Consider the following 25,099-nt stretch of genomic DNA (forward strand, 5'->3'; position numbering starts at 1 on the left):
AGTGAAAATTAAATATGTATTTGAAATACATTTATTGTATGCTAAGTATACTACAATTACATATTTATGTCCTTAATATAAATACCCTGCAATTGTATTGTTGGTATACTAAATTGGTATACTTAAAGTATGCTAAATTGTAACAAGTGCTTAATGCACTTTAGTTATCTGGAAGTAGTGCTGGGGTCCAACTGATATAGTTAAGTATATTTTATTGTGCTGAAAACTATTGCTAGTATACTTTAGGTATACTTTAAATATATTGAATTTAAATGATACAGTGGTCATATACTTACTAATAGTGATATTAAACGCATAAAGGCTTAATATTACACTTTTCTTTAATTTGCTTACACACAATTTCTGAAACTATGGCTCTATTTCTTGTTACTCTACACACAAAACCACAAAACACACACACACACACACACACACACACACACACACACACACACACACACACACACACACACACACACACACACACACACACACACACACACACACACAACATTCAAAACATTAGACATCTCTTGCAAAAGCAAACAGTTTTTCAAAACTATTTGAACTCTTCCAAAAATTGTGTTTTTGCGTAGTAACTATACACACAAACATCAAATGATTAGCCACACACTAAACTGCACACAGATGTGAAAAATGTGAAACACTACTATCTTGTGTCTTTTGCTTGTTCAGTGTGCAGTGAGTGTACAGGAGTATGGCACACATACATGTATGTGCACAAATACACTCTATACAGTATGCACAACAGATGAATTTTACACAGTTATGGAACTGAATCAATACTGACCTGCCTTGAGCTGAATAATGACACTATAGGCTTGTTAGAACTGCTTTACAGCAGAATTTGAATTTGTTACCACTGTGAAGCTGTATATATATATACACACACACTAAATATGTATACACTGAATATGCATACAAGCCAGAAAGTCAACTTTATTTCTAAAGCTGTGTGTATGTGTGCTAGCGTATGCGTGTTATATATGTTATATATATATTTACATACATATACATGTATGTTATATATATTTACACTATAAAGAGAAATTCAAGGGGGTAAAAAAATATTTTTCTTTCTCAAAACACTGAGTTTTGATTTCTAAGTGATCAAAATATGTAGAAGTGTTTTCACACATGATCATTGGGTGTACGTGATCGGGAAATGATAGTGGCATTTAAATGGCAGTGTTTTTCTAAATTAAACAAAAGAGCTGATAGTTTTGAGTGATGTGTCTATTGTAGAGAACTGTGTTTAGAGTTCTTTAAAAAGTTTGTTTTACAATAGCAACCTGAGTGTAAAGCAGATAATGTGCTTGTAGTTTTAGATTTACATGCATAGAAAGTAGTTACAAAAGTAAAGATATGTAATAATGACAAATAAAGAAACAACATATAGTCAGTTTGAAACCTGGTCAGAAGTATTATTACTTTAGTGTATTCGTAATACACTCCAATGCACCTACTATAATACACTTTTCCCACTAATGCTACTTTAATGACAACGTTGCACAATTTTTAAACTAACTATTAAAATTATCCTGACCAGTCCTCAAATTACACAAAACGTGAAAATGTCAAATAAATTTCAGAAACGTTAATTGCATGAAAAGTAACTACGTAAAATGTATTAAAATAATTTAAATTCATGCGTCACATTTAAATCCGTAGCGTAATGCAGGATCGTCAAAACAAAACGTCAGAAGCAAAAACAATCTGCATTTTAAACTGTTTCAAGTTTAACTCTCTCTCTTGTTCTATGCAGTTCAAGTTTATATTGAGACTTTTCTCTAAAAGTTTGTTATCGGTATAATATTAAAGGGGTGGTTGATTGCCATTTCACTTTTTAAATTTTAAATAGTGTGTAATGTTGCTGTTGGTTCGTGAACAGTATCTGCAAAGTTGCTGCGCTGAAAGTTCAACGTAAGCAGAGATCGTCTTTTAAATATCAGGAAGTTTAATGCCTACAACAACGACTCGAATGGGACTACAACAAGGGTTTTATACGTAACTAATCCATAAATCTACATCAACCCTCCCTCCGGAATATGCAAAAAAAGGGGCATGGCCATATTTCTGCGGCTTTATCGAAGAGGAAGATGGAGAGCAGTAGCCATGCCGTCGAAAGTGTTATTTTCACCCAGCTGTCAGGTCTTCTGTGTTCGGGCTTCCTACGGATGCTGTAGTTCGTCAACAATGGCTACAATTTATGTTTGATTATGTTCCAGAAAATTACAATCGTAATTTAGCTCTCTGTGCTACGCATTTTACGGAAGACAGCTTCCAGAATATCCACGAATTCAATGCCAGATTCAACAAGAAACTGTTACTGAAACATGAAGCAGTGCCAACTTTAAAACCAGAGGCAGCAGTTGTTGGGTCACAACCTGTAAGTAAGACTTAATCATTTTAAATGTAGGCTATTTGCATGTATAATTTCAGACATAATGTTTTAGTTTTATCAAGGACGTAAACAAATGCCAGCGCTGGCTTTAGTAGCCACTTGCTATTTCGTGTGTCTATGACAAACGCGTACAAACATTTTGGACCAGAATTTGTAATTATGTACTAATTTTGTAAATGTATTTTCCATGTATAGGCCTACTTTATGACATAATTTTTCGATTTGATCAAGAACGTAAACCAATGTCAACGCTGTTTTTTTATAGTAGCCAGTTAGTTCAATGCTATTTTGTGTGTATAAGACAAACGTGTATAAAGTTCAAAAAATTATATGTAATCGCAACAGCAAACTTCAGCTGCTGTTATCAGTGTACAGTAAAGCTATAAAATATATAGGCATATATATTTTTACAATACCTTTTGTATTTCTTTGCAACAGATGTTTTCACGTTCTGTTGGCATTTTAACACAGTTGCCACATGTACAACTAAAGAAAGCGATACACCGAGTAAACTAAGTTTTGTGAATAGATAAACGGTTGTTCATTATATCCATAAAACAATAACTTTAAAAAACGGTATTACCCAGTTTTTTTTTCAGTTATATTAAATATTTAATCAGGAGAAAACCGTATCTCAAAAGCTAACAAGCAGCAGTAGCATTTTAACAGCGTATCAAAATTCTTATATAATAATAATAGAATAGAATAATAATAATACAAAAATCTACCATTCAGAAACGTTTTGTAAGAGCCGTGTTTGTGTCATGATCCGGCCTTCTTGTCCTTGATTTTCCCTAGTCTTGAGGCTGGATCATGACTGACCCATGTTTTTTGTAAAAGCACATGGCCTTTTGTTTGGGCCATGTGCTTGTGTTGTCTCGTTACGTAACCCCGCCCCCTTGTTACCCTCGTCTTGTCATTGTCTCGTCAGTTTCACCTGTTCCTGTAATTAGTGTCTCCCTTTATATGCCCCTTGTGTTTGCTGTCCGGTGTCGGTTCATTTTGATTGTTTGTGATACATATGGTGATTTCCACCTGTGTGTTAAACTTACCTGTGAGTACCTTGTGAGTTTTGTCTGGAGAATTTCTGATCCTGTTTCTGTAGTTAGTTTATGGTCTAGTTTGTCAGTCCTAGTGTAGTCTAGTCTTGTCATTTCTTTTACTGTTCATGTTTTGCCCCCTCGTGGGTTTTGTTTTCTCTGTTTTCTGTCTACAATAAACTTTGTCACTGCATCCTGTCTGCGCCTGGGTTCACCTTCCACCGTCATAACAGTTTGGGGAGGTTCTGCTTGACTCTCTTCATTGCCGCTTTCTGGGTCTGATTCTGGCTCAAACTGATACGGCACTATTGACACCATTATTTACATTTGACTGGAGCACATGCAACTTTCGCCCGTAAAGGTAATGGGCGTGAAGTTTCCGGACAACGTGCGCAACGCAGTTTAGCCAAATGCAACACACCGGCCCAACTAACCAATCTGAGCCCATGCCTGTTTCTGAGGGAGTGGTTTCATAGAATCAGTCAACCGGTTGTTCAAATGACAGAGGAGAAAGCGTCTTACAATAAAGGTGAAATTTATGAAAAATAAGGCTTTTAAAAATAAAATAAAACACGAAGACATGTTATATTACGACCCATAAACACAACCATGCAAAGAAAAAAAGCAGTAAACCACCCCTTTAATCAGGGAGCATAATGAATGACTAAACTCAGAAAAAAGGTGACGATTAAATTTAAACCGGACGGCAACTAAACATGACAGTGAACTCCCCCTCTCCGGAAAGCACGTCCTTGCACTGTAAAAGCACAGTCCAGAAAGAGGATGGAGGGAGAGTAGGTGCTCTGGAGAAGGATGAGGAGCAGGCAGAGGAAGACACCAAGGAGATGATAACCAGGGAGGAGATGAAGCTTGGAGGAGACACCACAGCGACGATGGACCAAGGGGGAGCCAGAGGGACGAAGGAGACTGGCAGAGCCTAAAGGAATGGCAGTCCATGGTGGTGCCAAGGGAGTGTAGAGGCAAGGTGGAGCCGATTGGTCAGAGGGCCGAAGTGGAGGCCAGGGCTTGGACGCTTGAGGTGGAGATGATGGATCCACAAGCCAAGGTGGAGCTGATGACTTGGAAGCCCCAGGCAGATGCAGCTGAGTAGAGCCACTGGAGGATCCAAGGGGCTAAAGGGAGAGAGCCGAGACTAGGCAGATGAACTGGATGGCTTAGACAGAGGAGTGGAGAGGGAGGCTGGGAGGGACTATCCACAATGAGGTAGACTTTGGGGACTTTTACACTGGGCTCGTTTGCTGCGGTCCGAGGCCGAGCGCGATTGTTCCCGGCGGATTATCGCAAAAAAAAAAAAAAAAGCACTGTGATCAACAAAAGTTAATGATACTTACACGTTTTGTCCATAAAGATAATTTTCACAGATGAACACAATTTTTATAAATTTTGAAGCCTAAATGCAGTCGCCAGCAGTAAAAAGGTAAAGGTAGGCTATAAACGAACTACATCATGGCGTCAACTTCACCATCACTAAGCTTCTGACAACTCTTTCAGTTTTTATCTAAAAATGTTTTCCCAGAATGTTTGAGTTACTATAGTTTAAGAGCACAATTATAAGCATAGGCTGTAAAAGCTGACTAAGCTTACCTGTTCAGCGTAATGACGATTAATGTCCACCACAGCCTCTGCAGTCCCATTTAGCCACTTGTTAGCAACCGCCTTTTTCAAGATAACAGCTTAAAAATAACTTATGTGGGGTCATGCTAATGTATTATATTTCATAGAATAAAATGTGAAAGTGTCTTGAGCTTGTGTTCACCACAGTCCTTATTTCAGCCATTTAACCAAAATCCCATTGACTTTGGGAAGTGATTTCATACCTGCACCACTCTATATTTAAGAAACACGAACTCAGTCAATACAACACAATCGTTCACAAACAACGTTAACACAAGAGAATGAATTGAGGACAGACATGACCATGACACAACCATGATCTATGTTGCTTTCTTCACTTAATTAGCAATAACTTTACTCATACCAGTACTGAGACTAGTTTCTTCTTACTTGCTTATCCCATATGTTACATACCTGTATAATAATAATAATAATAATAATAATGAACATAATTGTCTTTATAGCATGCTATCAAGCATTTGCTAGTTATTATCCAACACAGGAACTTAAATCTTAAGTGGGTTCAACAAAACATTATGAACCTTTTCAATGTTTCATTCTTATTCATCTTGTACGGAAAAACTAATTGCGTGGGAATTTTGTCATTAATTTAAGTTCATTGAACTGTATAGGCTATGGTATAGGTTGAGACTGCCATACATTTCCATGGTGTCTTTAGTTTGTGCTTTGCTCCTAAACATTTGTATTCTGTACGCAAATAAATTTCCACAGAATTTCCTGGACATCTAGGTTTCACTCTGTTCCATATCACAACATCATTATGAAAGTATGGATGCAAAAATACAATAATAAAGTTAATATAACCCTTATTAATGCGTTTGCTGTATATGAAATGGCAAATTCCTTAGAGGTTCCTTGGGGAAAGCAAGGAAAAGAGCGAGATGAGTTTATACAGTAGCCTACAACAGACCTAAGACGCTGTGTAGGTGGTGAGTGGGTAGATCGGGACAGAAGGTCACACACACACATATCTGAAGGCTGGACCTAAAGAAGTGTGAGCAATCACGTTGTCATGGTAATGAGATACGCTGAATATTTGTAGCCTACTACAGTCTACAATGCAACAAATCATAGTGATTTAAAATACATTATTTATTATTTAATGAAGATTATATTTTGCATACAATACCTTTAGATTAGATGATAAAGTCTCACTGATATTGAACAGTCACAGTCATTAAACGAATCTATCAGTATAAACGCACAGTGGGTGTTGTCGCTACACTCAGTGGTAACCGCCTCCCCCAACGAGACTTTAATAACGTGTTGATTCTTCGCGCGTTAGGGCAGTGGGTCGTTTTTTTTCTCACAAGAAAAAAATGTAACTCCTCTTCCCACGCAAAAATCTCAGTTTTCAATTCTTTAAACAGTCGTGAGGGCAGAATATCGCGGAGTCTCCAGCTCTGCTGCACGTTACCACAACGCGCACGGGAGAACAGAAGAGCTACAGAGAAATGGTAAGTCATGTTGTGTTGTTTTAAAATGCAAAGTGTCTAAATATAGGCTAATAAAAATTTGCAAACATTTAATATAGCTGAGCTAGGATGAGGCATCAAATAATTTTTTCTTTCTTTCTTTCTTTTTTTTTTTTTTATAAAAGAAAACCCTATCATGTTAAGTTCACAAATAGCCTACAACATCAGTTCTCCAGTTCAGTTCCTTTTCTCCTGAGTGTGTGGTGTTCTGGTGTGATCAGGTGCTGATCTTTTAGTTTACTATTGGACGGTGAAAAGGACGGGAGCGAGATTAGGGTGTGGGTCAGCTTTTTAGTGCTCACCTGGGTTGTTTGTTGATGTGAATATTTATGCTGATTTAAGATCAGTGATCAGACCACCAAATAGGGATCAATGAAGTAAAAACTGTCCCCAGATCAGGCCAAAAGGTATGTTGTGTACGTAACCTACCTCTAGTGGTCAAAAGGAGGGCAGAGAGTCAGGCCATATTATAAGCTGTTTCATGTGTGTTTGGCACAAGTTGAGCTTTACCTGTGGCCACTTCAGTCCAGTATCTCCAGCACTAACCCACTGCAGAGCAACCATGAGTGGTGAGTGAACCCGTCTCAAGGTTTTATACTGTAGATTAGTTAGGAAAATGTTCTTAAGTAATTGAAGTGGAATTGCTGGATGATTGTTTACTTACTAAACAGTCTTGAGCAAAATTGAGCAATTTACTAAAAATTTAAAAATAAGTTTTTCTTCTGGGTGTGCTATGAGGTGTATTCTTATTTTTCAATTGTCTTTTGACATTAGACAAGCAGTCATTTGTGTCATTTGTCTGTATGATGCTTGATTTTTTTCTTTCTTTTTTTTTGTTAGCCAGTCCATAATTTCAGGATATTGTTTCATTGTTTACCCATATTTCAAATCGATATTATTTATTTTCCCCTTGGAACAGAAAGTAATTTCAGAATTAGAAGTCTTGGAATATAGAACACAAGTCTACAGTAGATAGGCTACTTTTTTTTGTGTAGCTTGACAGCCACAATATCCATGCATAGTATGGAAAAGAGCAACATGGACATTCTTATAAACATACCATACTGTGTTACACTGAAAAAAGAAATTACCCTATTAGTTTGGAATGACATAAAGGTGATTAAATAATGACAGAGTTTAACATTTTGGGTGATCTAATTCCTTTATGAGTAGTTTCACATATCTTTGCTATATTCCTGACAGGATCGCTGTAAAGGTTTTCCAATTTTTAACACCATGTCCAAAATATTCAAACGTGTTTCTGCCTCAGAGTAAAACATTAAAAAAGGCAGTTGTGACAAAAATAGAAGCAAATACAAGACATAAAACTGCAAGATACAAAGTCATGATACATATGTGTCATGGCTGGTTGCAGCAAGAGAGCAGGGTCTTATCTCAGCAGTCTTTAATTTATTAACAAACTCAAAATAATCAAATACTCAGGTGTCACAAAACTCTCAAAACCTCTAACAAAACCACCTTACATAGACAAAATCAAAACCAAGACTAACAGAAAACGGGCTCAATATATACCAACGTTAACAAAGGGAAGAAATGAGAAACAGGTGGATCACATTAATCAGACAATGAATAACCATAGTAACAAATGCAAATGAAGGAGACAGAACAGGAAACAATAATAGAATGAAAAACCAATTAAATATCCAACTCAAACTCAGACAAAACATGACACTATGTTTCATCCCACCTATTTTTGTGCACACTTTGGGATATCGCTTAAAAATCGCTGGATGGAAACACCAAGATGCGCATAAAAATCTAATGCCTGCTATAGACTGTGTGATTTTGGCAATACTAAGATTATTACAAATTACACTGCACGACATGGATCTAATAAACTTGGATACGACATGTATGATGAGACTGTATGATGATGACACCTATTGAATCGTAGGCTACAACGCGAGTTAGTAAAGAAGAATAAAATGGCATCAGCATGCGTTAGTGGTAAACAAATAGAGCAAGATCAATCGCACTTCGGCAACTGTGGTTTTTATGTGCGCTGAAAACGAGGAAGCGAAAGAGGAGAATATGGATGCGATCATAGCTAGGGAAAAGAGGCCAAATTGGCGTCCTTAAAGTCCTTACAAATTGTCCCCATTTACTTCCATTGTAAATCTCACCATAACCAACATTGTCACATGTCTTGTGACTGTTCGTGATATAAAGGGGACCTATCATGCTTTAAAATATATATATATATTTTACCTTTCCTTTAGTGTGTAATATAGTTTTTTTTTTAAACCTGCAGTTTGATGCAGGTCAGTGTGTTAACAGAAAAATGTCACAGTTATAACATCACATCTGAAATGTAAGAGAGGTATAATTTTAAAATTAAAGGTTGATTCAGGTCGATCGTTTTGTTCTTCTTGACTGTCATAATCGGACTCGGGCTCAAACTGATATGGCAAAACTGACAAAAATCATTTGCGTAGTTACAGTAGTATTTATATCACCTCAGGCAGCCTCCAGAGCTGATACCCGTTATGGTAAGTATGGGGAGTTCCTTTTATCCTTTAAACATTAAACAGAACGTTCATACAGAGGATGAAAAAATTATTTTTAACATTAAATTATATAAACCTACCCTAGTAGACTCCATAAACAAAAATATGAACTTGTAAGTGAGCATAATAGTAAAAAAGTGCTTAACAGCTATATGGTCACTATTAGCTTTTGTTGTTTGTAAAAGAAGTAGTTCTTCTTTTGTTCCAAAAACATAAAATCTTTACATTTGGTAGCTAAAACACTGTAAGTTCATACCTTGTAATTGCTGATTCATATTTTGCCATTTAATCAATTCAAGATGGAGAGTAGCTTACACGTTGGTTGCACGAATATTACATCATGGTTACATTATTTATAATTCCCTATCTGTCAATCACTAATGCCTGGTTCAGATTAGGGTGTCGTGGGTATTCGTAAACAACAACGGGCGTCGGGACACAAGATTCGATCGTGTCATCTCGTATAGTGTATCATAGTGGGCGAAAACCTACGTCGCGTCTGCGATGCTTCACGAAATCACGACAAAAAGACTAGCATGTTTAATTTTTTTAACGGTCGTCCACGACGGGTTCCATCACATGTATGAGGTTGACCAATAGGAGCACAGAAGCTTTTCCGTACACAACTTTCAAAAATGGCGAAACGAAAGAGAGACAATGGTGCTACTAGGTGGAGTTATGACATGGATGAAAGGTTCGTAAGAAAACAATATTTTACCTCAAGTTCACTTTGGAGGATTGACAGCCTATACTGTCCTCTTCGAGCAATCCAGGAACATGTCCATTGTCGGGTTTTCTTTCTTTTTTTAAAGTTTTTCTGAACACAGGACAGCAAATACAACACTCACCGCTTCATCCATTGTTTGTTTACGTTCGTTTCCGGAAGTCACTCGCTACTAGTTTTGCCTTCTCAATGACATCACGCGCGTCTTTAAAGACGGCACACGATGACTGGTCAGGAAGCAACGTGTAATCTGACATGTTTCTTGTCCACGACACGACAAGATTTTAGGAGTCAAAATCGCGTAATCTGACACAGTGACTATCGTAACAGACAAAAAAAAATCGTGTAAGCTGAACCAGGCATTAAATGTTGTGTCGGATGTCATGACACTAGGAGTCCGCTTGGGAGCCCCAAACATACTTCAGAAAAGGCTAATGAGAATTGACGAGTGGAATTTGCATGTCACTGCCCCAGACTTATGGGTATAAAAGGAGGTGGCTTGCAACCATTTATTCAGGTTTGTTCTTGGGAGCAAAGTGGTTGCAGGTGCAATCACTCATTCTATTCACCTCTGCAAAAAGAAGGAAACCTTAATCTGCGTGTGTACATGGCGCATTACAGTGATCTCTATTCCGAATTTACTGTTAAGTGCAGAGAGCTCCCCGGTCACGACTTCGACCCCGGTCACGGTCAAGCTTTTTTTAGACAGGAAGTCACTTCAGTTGCTCATTGTTCCGGTTCTTCTGCTGTCAAGCAAGGCCTTGGCTGCAAACGCTGGCGATCTTGGATTTCAGTGGAAGCCCACGGGACTATCATTCCCCAGCATGCCCGTTTCCCCTGGTTGAGTTCATAAATGAGTTAGGTGGTTCGTCTAAGGGCAAACTTAATTTCTCAATCGGGGCTCGAGAAGAGCTTGTTGATCGCACATACTAGAGTTGTCGATAGCAGGAGGGTGGGCTATTGGCTTAAGCTGGTGAGGACTTGGCTGGACCCCCACCATCTGGTTGGCTGCCCAGTCTGAGGCCGATGCCTAGTTAGTGGCCATGCTTGCCTGGGCCCGCTATAAAGATTGGGCTCCAGTGGAACCCTCCACCATGCCCTGAGCGTTCGCGGTTGGATGATTGGTTCTTGGGTTCAAAGTGCTGCTCACAGCCATGCTCTGCCCTAGTTTCTTTCTTCCCAGAAGTGCATGGGGAGCTCACAAAGTCATGGAAGGCACCTTTCACTGCCATCTTGTGCTTCTCAAGCTCTTCCGTCTTCACTACCCTCGACTGTGGGGCGGGCAGGGGGCACACAGGTGGAGCAGGCTATCGCGGTGCATTTAAGCCTGCAGAGCACCACCACCTGGTGGAATCGTCCTAGAATTCCGTCTAGGGCCTGTTAGTTCACTTCGTCAATGACAGTGAAGAGTGGGGACTCTAGGTGGTCCAGCTGATTTGGAGTCAATTAAGCAAAGCACAGTTAGATCTGATCGCTTCCTGGGAATTCTCCCATTGCCCACAGCTGGCCTTGGGGCCTACGCAAGTATGCCCAATGAGCTTGTGGTAGACACTATCACTCAAGCCATGGCCCCCTTAATAAGGTGGCTGTATGCTTTGAAGTGGCGTGTGTTCGCCCGGGGTGAAGGACCACAGAGATCCACAGTCAGGTCAGTGCTTTCCTTCCTGCTGGAAAGGTTGGGCAGGAGACTGTTCCCCTCCACCTTAAGTGTATGTGGCCACGATAGCGGCAAATCATGATGCAGTGAACGATAAGTCTCTTGGGAAGCACAACCTGATCTTCAGGTTACTTAGAGGTGCCAGGAGGTTCAATCGTCCAAGGTCAACCCATGCAAGCATTCTCTGTGAGTCAGACATACCTTGAGTTCGGTCCAGCATACTCTCATGTAAACCTGAGACCCCGTCCAAGCTATACTGTATGCCCAAGTTCCCACTTCTTCCTTTAGGGATCAGGTAGTGAACTTGCAAGCGCTCCCTCGTGATGAGACAGACCCAACCTTATCGTTCCTGTGTCCAGTGCGTGCTCTGCACATTTACCTGGACAGCATAGAGAGCTTCAGACACTCTGAACAGCTCTTTGTCTGTTTTCGTGGACAGCAGAAGGGGAAGGCTGTCCCCAAACAGAGGATTGCTCACTGGATTGTGGTTGTGTGTTTTTTGGCATACCAAATCCAGGGTGTGTCATGCCCTATGGGAGTGTGAGAACACTGCACAAGGAGTGTTGCATCCTCCTGGGCACTATTGAAAGGTGCCTCTTTAACAGACATCTGTAGAGCAGCAGGTTGGGCTTCACCCAACACCTTTGCAATATTTTACAATCTCCGGGTTGAGTCAGTATCTTTCCGAGTGTTATCAGGTACGAATAGGTAAATTTCGGGCAACTGGCAGTGTATATTGCTTGCATACAGCAATTTTATCCTCCTTGAGGTGATAACTTGGGCTTTTTGTCCATGAGAGTTCCCTGTGTCTGGCGAATCCTGGAAGCCCTCCTATTCTCCAGTACTCATCAGTAGCTGAATTCGGCAGAGGAGATTGCCCCCAGGCCCATTACTTGCAGTATGCCCCCTTTTAGGTGAGCCCTTGTACTTGGATTGGGTGCTCCATATGCGCTGATTCCCTGTTGGTAATCCCATATGATGTATTTTCCACTGTTCGGTTTCCCTGTTGGTAAACTCTGTGTCTTCCATTGAGCCTCGTGCTGTCACCAGTCACTATGGGTGTGGAGTTTCTCCCTTGCCAGGCAGAACCCACCATAGAGACTTCTTTCCACATGTGGTACTCCTGCAGTGCCCTTTTTCCTGTATTGAAAAGTTACGACGTGGCCTGATGCACCTGATATTAGGCACACCCCAGCCTGCCTGCGTATGCACTGCCAAACCTCATGACACAGTTCAGCTAGTTGTGCCGTTTCTTATAGGGACCCCTAGTGTCATCACATCGACGCAACGTTGAAGTGACTGACAGTTAGGGAACATCTTGGTTACTATTTTAACCTTCGTTCCCTGATGGAGGGAACGAGACGTTGTGTCCCTCCTGTCACAACACTGAACCACTGCTTAAATGGCCGGGACACTATCTCAGCTCCTCAGCACACACCTGAGTAAATGGATACAAGCCACCTCCTTTTATACCCATATGTCTTGGGGATGGGCATGCACATTTAACTCACCAATTCTCATTTGCCTTTTCTGAAGTATCAGTGGTGTTTGGGGCTCCCAAGTGCGACCCCTAGTGTCATTAGATTGCCAAAACATCTCGTTCCCGCCAACAAGGAACAGATGAGAAATGGTGAACTTTAAGTCATGAAACATTGAAAGTCACAAAAAATGAATTTTATCCTTGATATAATTCTCCTCAATGTTCTGCCACAGTTTCCCATGAAACACTCTTGGACCATGTATTAGAGCTGATTATGAATGAGAAGCCTCCAAACAGCACCAGCCTGTTTCTGAGTGAAGATTCTGAGAAGCCACAGCGTGCTGAGGAGGGGCTCCACCGTCTCCGCCGAGTATTACAGAAGCAGATGTCAGGAAGTAGGCGAAAGATGGGCTGTATCACACGAGACAGCGTAAAGACATTCCTGCGAAGGAACGCGTTTGTAATCTTCACAGTGGCTGCTGTGGCTTTAGGTAAATTATAGATTTACCTAATATAAATTATAAATTATAATATGTATATAAATTATAATTTTTTATATTTTAAATTTCTTTCTGTTTAACTGTATGTAGGGGTGGTGCTGGGTTTTGCCCTGAGACCTCATAACCTGTCCATCAGGGAGGTGAAGTATTTCTCTTTTCCTGGAGAGCTGCTGATGAGGATGCTTCAAATGCTTGTTCTACCCCTCATCGTCTCCAGCCTTGTCACAGGTGCGCCTGCAAAACACATCACTTCAATCTTTGCAGATAATTCGCTAACACTTTAAATTCCTTTACATTAGTTCATGCATTAGATGTCACGAACTATCAATGTACAACAATTTTATTATTATTTAGGTTAATTGTTCATTGTTTATTTATGTTCATTCAAAATACATTAACTACTGTTAATATATTGGCTACATGTTTAAAAATGTTTAAATGTTTAAAAATATATAAAATAGACTGCTGTTCAAAAGTTTGAGGTCAAAAAAGAAAAGAAAAAAAGAAAAAGAAATTAATACTTGATCAAAAATGACAGTAAAGACAATTGTTGGTTGAACTTTCTATTCATCAAAGAGTCCTAAAAAATGCTTTCCATAAACGCTTTCCATAAAAATATTAAGCAGCACAACTGTTTTCAACATTGATAATAATAAGAAATGTTTCTTGAGCAGCAAATCAGCATATTAGAATGATTTCTGAGGGATTGTGTGACACTGAAGACTAGAGTAATGATGCTGAAATATTCAGCTGTGATCACAGGAATAAATTTCATTTTAAAATATATTCAAATAGAAAACAGTTATTTTGTAACAATGTTTCACAATATTGCTGTTTTTACTGTATTTTTGATCAAATAAATACACCCTTGGAGAGCATAAGAGACTTCTTTTAAAAACATTAAAAACTCTGCCTGACCCCAAACTTTTGAATGGTTAGTGAATATGATAGCTATATATATATTTAATTATCTGTACTACATTAAGTATACTTAAAAATTAACATTGACCTGTTCTTGAGCAGAAACTGGTATTTTATTGTCATTGAAATGCGCACTATCATTTCAGTAAATGCTCAACCACAGATCCTTTGTCTTGGTTCTTTATGTTTTTGTGCAGGAATTTCGTCTTTGGACAGCAAGGCTTCTGGGAAGATGGGAATCCGGGCAATTGTCTACTACATGGTGACTACGTTAATAGCAGTTTTCATCGGTATCGTCATGGTGATTATTATCAGGCCGGGTAAAGGCAGCAGGGATAGGCCAGTGGCCTCTAGTGGCAGCATTGAGCCAGTGCAGGCCGCTGATGCGTTTCTGGACCTGATAAGGTGGGGAGAAAGTTTCGTTTAACTGTTGAAATCCTTGTTTATTTATTAGATGTTATGGGATCTGATTTTTCCTTGTTGTTTCTACAGAAATATGTTTCCACCAAATTTAGTTGAAGCCTGCTTTAAACAGGTTTGTAAATCCTCACCTAATATATTACATATATACTTTTTTAGTACTCCTAAAATACATTTCCATAACATTAAAGTGCCTCTACTCATTTGGTACATGTAACAGATATTACTAATCACCCATTTTTCTTGCAGTACAAAACACTATACAAGAAAACTGTGCTGACAAAAAATGTCACCATCATGGTCAATGCAACAGACAGCATCAACTCTACAGAACTCAGCCAAGTATCCAACTTCAGCATAATCTTGCAGACCATCCAGGAGACAGTGGAAGAGGTGGTTCCTGTTTCAGGTTCCTCAAATGGGGTGAATGCCTTGGGGTTGGTGGTCTTCTCCATGTGCTTCGGATTAGTGATTGGAAACATGAAACAGCAGGGCCAGGCTCTCCGGGACTTCTTTGACTGCCTGAACGAAGCCATAATGCGCTTGGTGGCCATCATTATCTGGTTAGTGTCCAGTTATGATGTTCTGATTCAATGACATGATGCTATACATTTTTTTTAAACATTCAAAATTAAACTCATAGTTATAATGACTGGAAAACACCTCTTCAAAGGTTTATTTTAGAATTTCTTGGGAACCATGAAGTAAAATTTCAGTATTACTTCATAACTATCTTAATATCATAATGAAGAAAAAGTCACATAGAAGAATAAAATTTTTGAAAAGAAAACCTTATTTTTAGGTAATTTGGTATAATAATTTATATATATATATATATATATATATATATATATATATATATATTTTTTTTTTTTTTTTTACAAATATTTTAATGAAAATGTTTAGCTGCTTATTAATATTTGAAAACCGTTTTCACCAAATTAAAGTCATGTAGTGTGACCAACAAAGTGATGTGGCCCAATCAACAAGCAGAAATATATAATAGAGAGGACCCCAGCAGACCCTCATGACTGTGTCAATTTCAATATGTCTTTTAAATTATCAGATCATTTTACCCTTTTGTGGCATGGCAAGGTGTGTTCAGGTTGTAAAATTTCATGTGGTGTGAACTGATAAATCTTTTTTTTTTTCAACTTAAAAATATATTTTGCTTGCAGAAAATGATTAAGATGTGTACACTGACACACAAAAGTGATGTTCCGAGGTTATATTTGTTTTGAATGTACCTACAATTGATGAAACTATCAAAATATGAGGAAATTATTTCATATTTTTATAATATATTTTAAATATGAGGGAAGACCTAAACACTGAACTTAGTTAAGGTATTTCTCTGACAAAATTATTTGTCAGGAATACAAAACATACATTGACTACATTTAGTTATTAAGGTTTCTTTTTTGGTTCTCTCTTGTTTTTGAATGTGTTCTTAAATCCTTTTTATGACAACCTGGCCCAAAATTATGTCCGCATAATTTGGCATGTTTCATTGCTTTATCACAAATTAAACAATTGACTCCAAGCACAACTATGCAATATGCTTACAAAATATTTAACACATTTGTAATAAGATTTGAATAAGAGTGAAAATGTCAATTTTTCTAGGCCGGGCATCACTTTTGGCCACTACTGTATGTTCAAGGAACTTGAAATAGTATAAAGTTTTTTTAAAAACCTGACACCTGAATAAAACTTTCTAAGAACTTGGTATATATAAATAAATAAATAAATAAATAAATAAATAAATAAATATATATATATATATATATATATATATATATATATACCCCCCTAAGAAATATGATTCTGTAAATTAAACAATCTCTCTTCTCATTATTACACACAAGTTATTATTATGATAATGTCTCATTTTATATTGAGAAACTATATCATTATGAGATTTTTAAAAAATATTATGATGACATATTAACTGATGTTTATTTAGAAGGTTCATATGAAGTGTCATTTCATAATGAGAAAGGTTCTCATTATTATTAACTTAATCATTATTATGAGAAATTTCTTCTCAATGTAATAAAATGTTAAATCATAATTTTGAGACACTTTATCTTTATGACACTTTATGGCTTACAGATGACTTTTTTATTATGACTTATAGATTCATATTTTTTACTCAACTGTGGTGGAAATTGGCTTTCAGATCAAGTATTTGTCATTGGCTGGAGTAGGAGCAATTATTTTAATATAGAAATGGAAATCTTTAATATATTTTGGATTTAAATGTAATCATAATAGCTTGGATTTAAAGGCTCTATTTGTGGATGCATGTATGCAGAAGCTACTATTATTGCTGTAAACTGTCTGTCACATCTGACCTCTGTTGAGCAGGTACGCTCCGGTGGGTATCCTCTTCCTGATTGCAGGGAAGATTGTAGAGATGAAAGACCTCGCTCAGGTTGGCGGACAATTAGGGATGTACACAGTATCTGTCATTGTCGGGCTACTCATCCACGGCCTGTTCGTTCTGCCTCTGCTCTTCTTTGTGGTGACCAAGAAGAACCCTTTCACCTTTATTGCTGGGCTGCTACAGGCTCTGATCACCGCTCTAGGCACCTCATCCAGGTAAGCACCTGTGTAAATAAAATATTTGCTGTATCTATTGGTAATCAGATGTAGGTAGTATTTAGGATTTTCTATAGATTAAAGATAGCATTTTTTGTATTGTGCAAGATGAGCCATTATTTTAATATTATAATAAAATTTGATAATATATACAATATAATTTTAGTTGGATTAGTTGGTCAGTATGTGGAAAATACATCCTATGGACTCACTAGTTGGGAGTAAAACATAGGGCTAGATTACAGGGCTCATCTGAAAAGGGGTTCAGGGTTCACCATTTAAGGGAAACTCAGACTGGACCTAAAAAAGTGCATGCTATCACCTTGCTAATGCAAGCACTACACCTAACCGCCCAGAGCTCTACATATGACAGCAAATGAAGAATGTTTGCCAGAGCAGATGTGGTTGTGATACTCCTGGTGGAGTGTGCCCTCACTTCCGTACATCCTGGGCCTGATAAGCCAGGGATGCCAGAGAATGGCACCCACAATCCAGTGGGCCATTCATTGCTTGGAGACAGCCTTCCCCTTATGATGACTCATGGGGACTGACCCAGCAGCAGCTCTCTCATTGTAGCCATCAGATTGCCTTCAGGACCAAGACGGGAATCAGCGGAGGATCTCTGCTTCTTGTAAAAGAACGAGTTTTGCGACCTCAATGTCCCAATGGGCATGCTCTCGCAGTGAGAGCATGAAGCACCCACGAAGGACGCAGGAACCAGAAGAGCACGGCCGGAACGGCATCTTTAAAAACATTTGCCTAAAGAAATATCCTCTTTCAGAACGCCGCTGATGCACCCAGGGAAATTCTCTGTACTTATATGTTTATCCCCTTATTCATAGTCAGTGGCCGAATGCAGTTCCTGCATTACTTCTGGGTCAGGACTACCCTTGTGCAGATCTTTAAGTGCTTTGGCCTGATAGACCTGCAGCATGGCTATAGCATGCAGGGCAGAGGCGGTCTGGACAGTAGCATTCTAAGCCCTCGCTGTGAGAGACAAGGTAAACTTACATGCCTTGGACGGGGGCCTCAGCCGATTCTGCCAAGTGGTGGCGTTTTGCTGGCATAAAAGCACTGCAATCGCACGCTCCACCTGGGGAATGTCCTAGCACCTGTGCGCCGCCCCACCATCGAAGGTAGTGTGGATGGAGATGCCTGTGAAGCTTGTTCTGATAGAGAAAAGTGCCTTCCATGACTTCAAGATCTCCTCTTGCACTTCCGGGTAAAATGGAACCGGGCGGAGCATGGTGGAACGGGAGCGTTCCACTTCAACCCCAGGAACCAATCATCCACCCGTGTGCACTCAGGAGAGGGCAGTGGAGACCATTCAAGCCTGATGCTCACGGCTGCCTGGGAAAGCATAGCTGCCAGCTCTGCATCAGCCTCAGACTGCGCTGTCACGCCTGAAGGTAGCACAGATGAGTCATCTGTGTCGGAAGGCATAAGCCCGCCCTCCGATGCTGTGAGTGACACTACATCATCCTCTCCAGCTCCAAATGAGAAATTAAGCTTGCCTGAATTTAGCCACCAAACTCATCTGGAAATTCGACTAAGGGTACTGAGGATGAGATGCTCGCAGGGACTGACCCGGCAGCAGTTCTCTAATTTGTAGCCCTTGGATCGCCTTCAGGACCAAGACGGGGACCAAGAATCAGCTGAGGATCTCTGCTTTCAGCTGAGGATCTCTGCTTTTTGTTAAAGAACGATATTTACGACCGCAAAGTCCCAATGAGCATGCTCTCGCAGTGAGAGCATGAAGCATCCACAAAGGACACGGGAGAGAGAAATCTCCCGCAACCAGAAGAGCGCGGCCGAAGCGGCATCTTTAAAAAGACACGATCCGCCCTGCAGCTCTTTTAGAGGAATTGGCTCTTTTAATAAGGAAATTGCCTCTTTCAGAACACCACTTGATGCACCCAGGGGAGCTCTCTGCATTTACATGTGCACACTGGAGAGAGTCTGCTGTTCTATGCTGATGATCCAGCTGGAACCTTTTCTTGCAGAGGTGAATGGAAATTGCTTCTCTTTAGTATCAAGAGTCGTTGACTTAGGTGTTTAAGAACAAAGCTGAAGTGTATGTGCAAGCTGGCCCGCCTTATTTGGCGTGGCCTGGCATGCAAGTTCCACACGTCAATTTCATTGGCCTTTTCTGAATATGACTCTCAAGGGCGACCCCTAGTGTCGGTATTTCGACACAATGTCAGACAGATAGGGAACTAAATATACAAAACGTGGAAACGTGTCATCATAGTCTTGTCACGTTATGCTAAATAGAACCCAAGCGCAGACAGAAACTTTCACAAAACACGATTTATTTATAACCGGAAAACAAAGAACCACGTTGGGGCAAACAAACAGTAACTAAGACAATAACTAGACTTGACAATAAAACTGAACTGGAACATTCACAGACAGATCACAGTACTCACAGAACCAAATGTTAACAAGACGAACCAGCACTGAGGAACAAACAACGAAAGCTTACATAGAACACAATCACAAAGGTACAGGTGTCACTGATGAACATCAATACTAACGAGGGAACAAGGGGTGTGGTAAGGACACGTGATCACAGTCACAGGTGACACTGATACAACATTAACTAACAAGGAAACGAGGTAAAACAAGACAATGCAAACACATAACCCAAAACAATCGGCCATGTGTTTGCACACAAAACAAGAGACAAATACATGACATAACCTCCTCCTTACGGAGCGGCTACCAGATGCTCCACATGGGATATAAGCAACTGTAAACTAGACTTAAACCAACAAAACAGAACAACCATTAACAGTGGCAAACACGAAAACATAACAGTAGGATCGGGATGACACAATTAAAATAAAACATGAGGGAGGAGGGGGGGGGGGGGGGTGTGGGGAAACAAAAGAGTTCGTAGGTGGAGGTCCCAAGTAGGTAGGTGGAGGTCCAGAGTGGGTGGGTGGAACAAAATTCCTGGATTCACTGGACATGGGCACTGTTTCAGGACACGAAAAACGGGCAGTTCTGGGTGGAGACACATGAGGTACAGTCTTGGAAGGGACAGGTCGGGGCACAACAGGAACAGGGGTAATCGGGGAAACAACAGGGGACGCAACCAATGTTGCTGCAGCAAGCAGAGGAGCCGATACAGAACCCAAAACTGGGGGCGTTGCCACTCACAACGGAGCTGGGACATGGGGTACCACAGACGGCTCAGCGTGGACAGTCCTAGACTCCTTAGCTGGGACAGAAATGGTCTTGGTCACTCTCCCATCCACCTCAGCGTTGACAGAACTTGACTCCATAGCTGGGACAGGGCTTGACTTGGTCACTCTCTCATCTACCTCAGCGTGGACCAGACTGACAGAAGCAACCTGGAGAGTCGGCACGAAGCCGGGAAGGGACTGAGACGGTGAACCTGATGATCTCTTCCTCCTCCTCTTTGACCGCGGTGCAGAAGTCATAGCCGTACCTAGGATCGGTACCAAGATCCCTGCAAAGTCCGTAGCAAAAGCTGAAGGACCTTTCGTAGACGTCGAAGTGGCGAGAACGTGGTTGCCAAGTGTTGTCGTGGCTAGGACGGGACTCTCCAGGATCGCTGGCAATGCTGAAACTGACAACGTCCTCGTGGGGTCCTGCCGCTCCTTTTGAAGCAAATGGTCCACCACCTCTCGAAACGGGCGTCGGATCAGCCCCTGCCATTCAGTCAGCGGAGGAGGTACATTGAGCCCCGCGATGAAATTAGAGTTTAGGAGGACTTCCGGCGTAAAATTTCTCTTCTCCTTTAGGCCCTGGGCATATCTCTCCAGGGATCTCTCTCCCTGGGAGGAAACGGAATCTTGCCCCTCCTCATATCCTCGATGGTCGACTGCCACCATCGATCCTGGTCACCGAACTGGCTACTGGCGGAACAAGACATAACCTATTGTCTGCTGGGTTCAAAAAGTGGGTGGTTCGTTCTGTCACGTTACGCTAAATAGAACCCAAGCGCAGACAGAAACTTTCACAAAACAGTTTATTTATAACCAGAAAACAAAGACCCACGATGGGGCAAACAAACAGTATCTAAGACAATAACTGGACTTGACAATAAAACGGAACTGGAACATTCACAGACAGATCACAGTACTCGCAGAACCAAATGTTAACAAGACGAACCAGCACTGAGGAACAAACAAAGGTACAGGTGACACTGATGAACATCAATACTAACGAGAGAACAAGGGGCGTGGTAAGGACACGTGATCACAATCACCAGTGACACTGATACAACAATAACAAACAAGGAAACGAGGTAAAACAAGACAATGCAAACACATAGCCCAAAACAACCGTCCATGTGTTTGCACATAAAAAAAGAGACAAATACATGACAAGTCTGTGATAACTATACACACCCGAATATATTTGAATTGCCACCTTTAGTTTTAACAGCACAGGCTACTATGGTTCTATTATTGTCTTGTCTTTCTCAGTTCTGCCACCCTGCCCATCACTTTCCGTTGTCTTGAAGAAAACAACCATGTGGACAAACGAGTGACACGTTTTGTGCTACCAGTTGGAGCCACAATCAACATGGATGGCACAGCTCTGTATGAGGCAGTGGCGGCCATTTTTATTGCACAGGTCAATGACATGGACCTCAACTTTGGCCAGATCCTCACCATCAGGTTAGTTTTGGCAAGCATGTGTACAGCTACTGAAGGAGTGTTTATCTCTTCTCATCCATTTTGCAAAACATTTGTACTTTGCCAATTTTCTCTTTGCCAAAATACATCTCCTATGAGCTATTTTCCAAAAAACTCAACTTTTTTCAAATTAGAAAGCTCTCATGTTTCTTTCAGTATTACGGCGACTGCCGCTAGCATCGGAGCAGCAGGCATCCCTCAGGCTGGGCTGGTTACTATGGTGATAGTATTGACATCGGTGGGACTGCCCACAGAGGACATTACACTGATCATCGCAGTGGACTGGTTCCTGTGAGTCTCTCTCAAATGTCACGTTGAAGCATGCGGCTCCAGTAGAGAGCACTCTTTCAAAGGTTATTGATACATAATGCAGAATGCTAATCTGAAGGAGTGTTAGCAGCATTGACACATTCCGCTTTCATATTGTGCTTCCATAATACTTAACACTGAATCGAAAACATTGCATGTTTCTCTTCAGCAACTGATTCCAAGTATTAAACTTTGTGATAACTAGTCAGGCTCCTGTGCATCAGACATAAATGATGCCACAAATCATGCGGTTTGTTGAGCAGAGGTGTGATATTACTTTTTTTAAGAATTAGATAATTTACAGTTGCCAATAAGAAACAGGCTAAAAATGCTATGTACTTGCATTGACGAAGGGACACAAGACATCTCTAAAGGTCCAGAGATTCATAGAGATGTGGACTCATTGGACTTGAAGCACTACCCTTAATCACCCTAGAAACCACCTAGATAACATCTTGGCAACCATCCACAACACCATAGCAACAGTATAACATCATGCTAATAACCACCCAGAAAACCATAGCACTTGCATAACAACCCCTTGGCAACCACCACAACAATGTAGCAACATGCCAAAAACCAGTCAGAATCCCAAAATCCTAGCAACCACTCCAGCACCCATGCCAAAAAAATTAAAAAAACTTTAGCATCTGCATAGCAACACCCTAGCAACCACCCACAACACCACTCAGAACACCATAGCAAAATCCTGTCAACTATACCTACACCCTAGCAACATGCTAAAAACCATTCAGAATACCTTAGCATAACATAGCATAGCAACACCCTAAACACCACTTTGGAAACCACCCATAACAACCTAGAAACTACATAGCAACATAAAACACCTTACCATTTACAAAAAAAAACCCTGGCAACACACCAGCAACTGCATAAAACACTTTGGCCACCAACCACAACACCCTAGCAACTGCATAGCAACCCATTGGCAACCACCCAAAATACACAAGCAACTACGCAGCAACACCTTGGCAACCACCCACAACACTTTTGCAGTAACAGTAAGTACTATACAGTAAGTACAGCAAGTAACCAACTAGCAACGCCTTAGCAATCACCCACTACACCCTAGGAACTGCATAACAACATTATGAAAATCACTCAGAACACCGTAGCACTTGCATTGCAGCACCCTAAAAATAACATGGGAACACCCTAGCAACACTGTGACTGCAACACTCCAGCATTGTGTTGACGAGTTTTACACAGCAAGCACCACTCACAGTTTTCAGAAAATATAAAAAGGTGTAAAAAAGAATTTAATATAAATATTTGGTGTGGTTTTTCAGGGATCGACTCAGGACCACCACCAATGTGCTGGGAGATTCATTTGGTGCTGGGATTGTTGAACATCTGTCACGACAGGAACTTCAGAACCAAGATGTAGAAATCATCAACTCTGTGATTGAGGAGAATGAAAAGCCATATCAGCTGATTTGTCAAGAGAATGACTCTCTCAAGCATCGCAACAGTGAAACCACCATGTAATAATTCTCATATGGTTATAGTTCACACCTTAAGCACTGTTATAACATTCTCTCAGTTCCTTTTCATGAATGTATTCTCCTGAAAATCAGAACTGGCTGAAAAAATTTTGGAATGAAGACAGCCATATGAGTATGTTGAGAATGTAACATGCCAATCCAACGTTTTATCCATCAGTACCTTTATTTATTTTGAAAAAAATTACATCCAAGGCAAAGTAGCAACCAATTAAAGAACACTATGCTAGTTTGATGATGCTAATTTGAGACTGTTGAAAACATAGAGGTCTTTGCAATTTGTATGAATATTGTTGATGTCATTAAACCAGCATTATTTCACGTCTTTCAGACGTTTAAGCTATATATTACCTCATACACACAATGCCAAACTCATACAGTAGATGTATGTAGAGACAAAGGGAACCTTTTTGAGTTACTTTTATGTTATTACTGTTATCTAACTTATAAATGGTCATTTTTGTAGATGTTTATATGATATTGTAATCAATTATTTATATGATGTAATGTTTCTTTAATGTATTTAGCATTTGCTTTACTCACTGCTACGTGATTACTGTGAAGTAAACAATTTCCCCGTTAAGAAAGGCTTTTAGTAACATCAATTCTTGAGTTTAAGCAGGTGAATGATGGTTTATAAAGAATCAGATTTTTGTTTTGTGGTGGAATGTGACTGTTAATCTTTGATTATTTAGTGTGTTCTGGTTCTCCAGAAAGTTTGTGTTGTGCTGTGTTGTTTTATTTATATTCTAAGTCTGTTTGCCTGCTTTATAAAAATGCCCAGATTGTGCTGCCCATATTGCAGCTGTGTCTGTGTGAAATACTTGAATCTTTACCACAGTCCCCAAAGGTTTCATAACAGTTTACTCTCACATGAGTTCAGTTGGTATTACGGATTCACTTCATAATCCTCACTGGGTTTTGATAAACTATATTTATACATTTAGTAGAGATTATTAAATGCAAAGTGCAGTATGTGAAAATGATGTTATGTTGTTTAATATTTCTTATAAGTATTTATATTACAGTATATGGTACCATTTTGTTTGTATTTATTAAGTTATTTTGAGGTAATGGTATAGTGTGGGCATATTTTTGGCTTGAATTTTGGTTATTTTGAATTCTGGAAAGTGTTAAGATGAATAAATGTCTCAGGAATAAAAA

General features: G+C 39.9%; 1 protein-coding gene across 3 annotated transcripts; it reads left to right on the forward strand.

The window, feature by feature from the left end:
• The first annotated feature begins 1,964 nt into the window (after nt 1-1,964).
• slc1a6 (solute carrier family 1 member 6) lies at nt 1,965-25,099 on the forward strand. Of its 3 annotated transcripts, XM_077202715.1 has the most exons (11): nt 2,102-2,410; nt 6,492-6,578; nt 13,219-13,476; nt 13,576-13,713; nt 14,604-14,811; nt 14,899-14,941; nt 15,076-15,389; nt 17,197-17,430; nt 21,891-22,085; nt 22,260-22,394; nt 23,723-25,099. In XM_077202715.1, the coding sequence occupies exons 3-11, from the start codon at nt 13,260-13,262 to the stop codon at nt 23,919-23,921; spliced, it is 1,683 nt and encodes a 560-aa protein (XP_077058830.1). In that variant the 5' UTR covers nt 2,102-2,410; nt 6,492-6,578; nt 13,219-13,259; the 3' UTR covers nt 23,922-25,099. The 3 variants fall into 3 exon arrangements, with proteins under 3 accessions (XP_077058829.1, XP_077058830.1, XP_077058828.1); XM_077202714.1 differs by lacking the exon at nt 6,492-6,578 and having other exon boundaries at nt 1,965-2,410; XM_077202713.1 differs by lacking the exons at nt 2,102-2,410; nt 6,492-6,578 and adding an exon at nt 7,096-7,165.

Source organism: Siphateles boraxobius, unplaced genomic scaffold, assembly GCF_051911475.1.
Source record: "Siphateles boraxobius isolate OS27281-9 unplaced genomic scaffold, OSU_SipBor_1 5, whole genome shotgun sequence".
In the NCBI taxonomy this organism is placed as follows: Eukaryota; Metazoa; Chordata; class Actinopteri; order Cypriniformes; family Leuciscidae; genus Siphateles; species Siphateles boraxobius.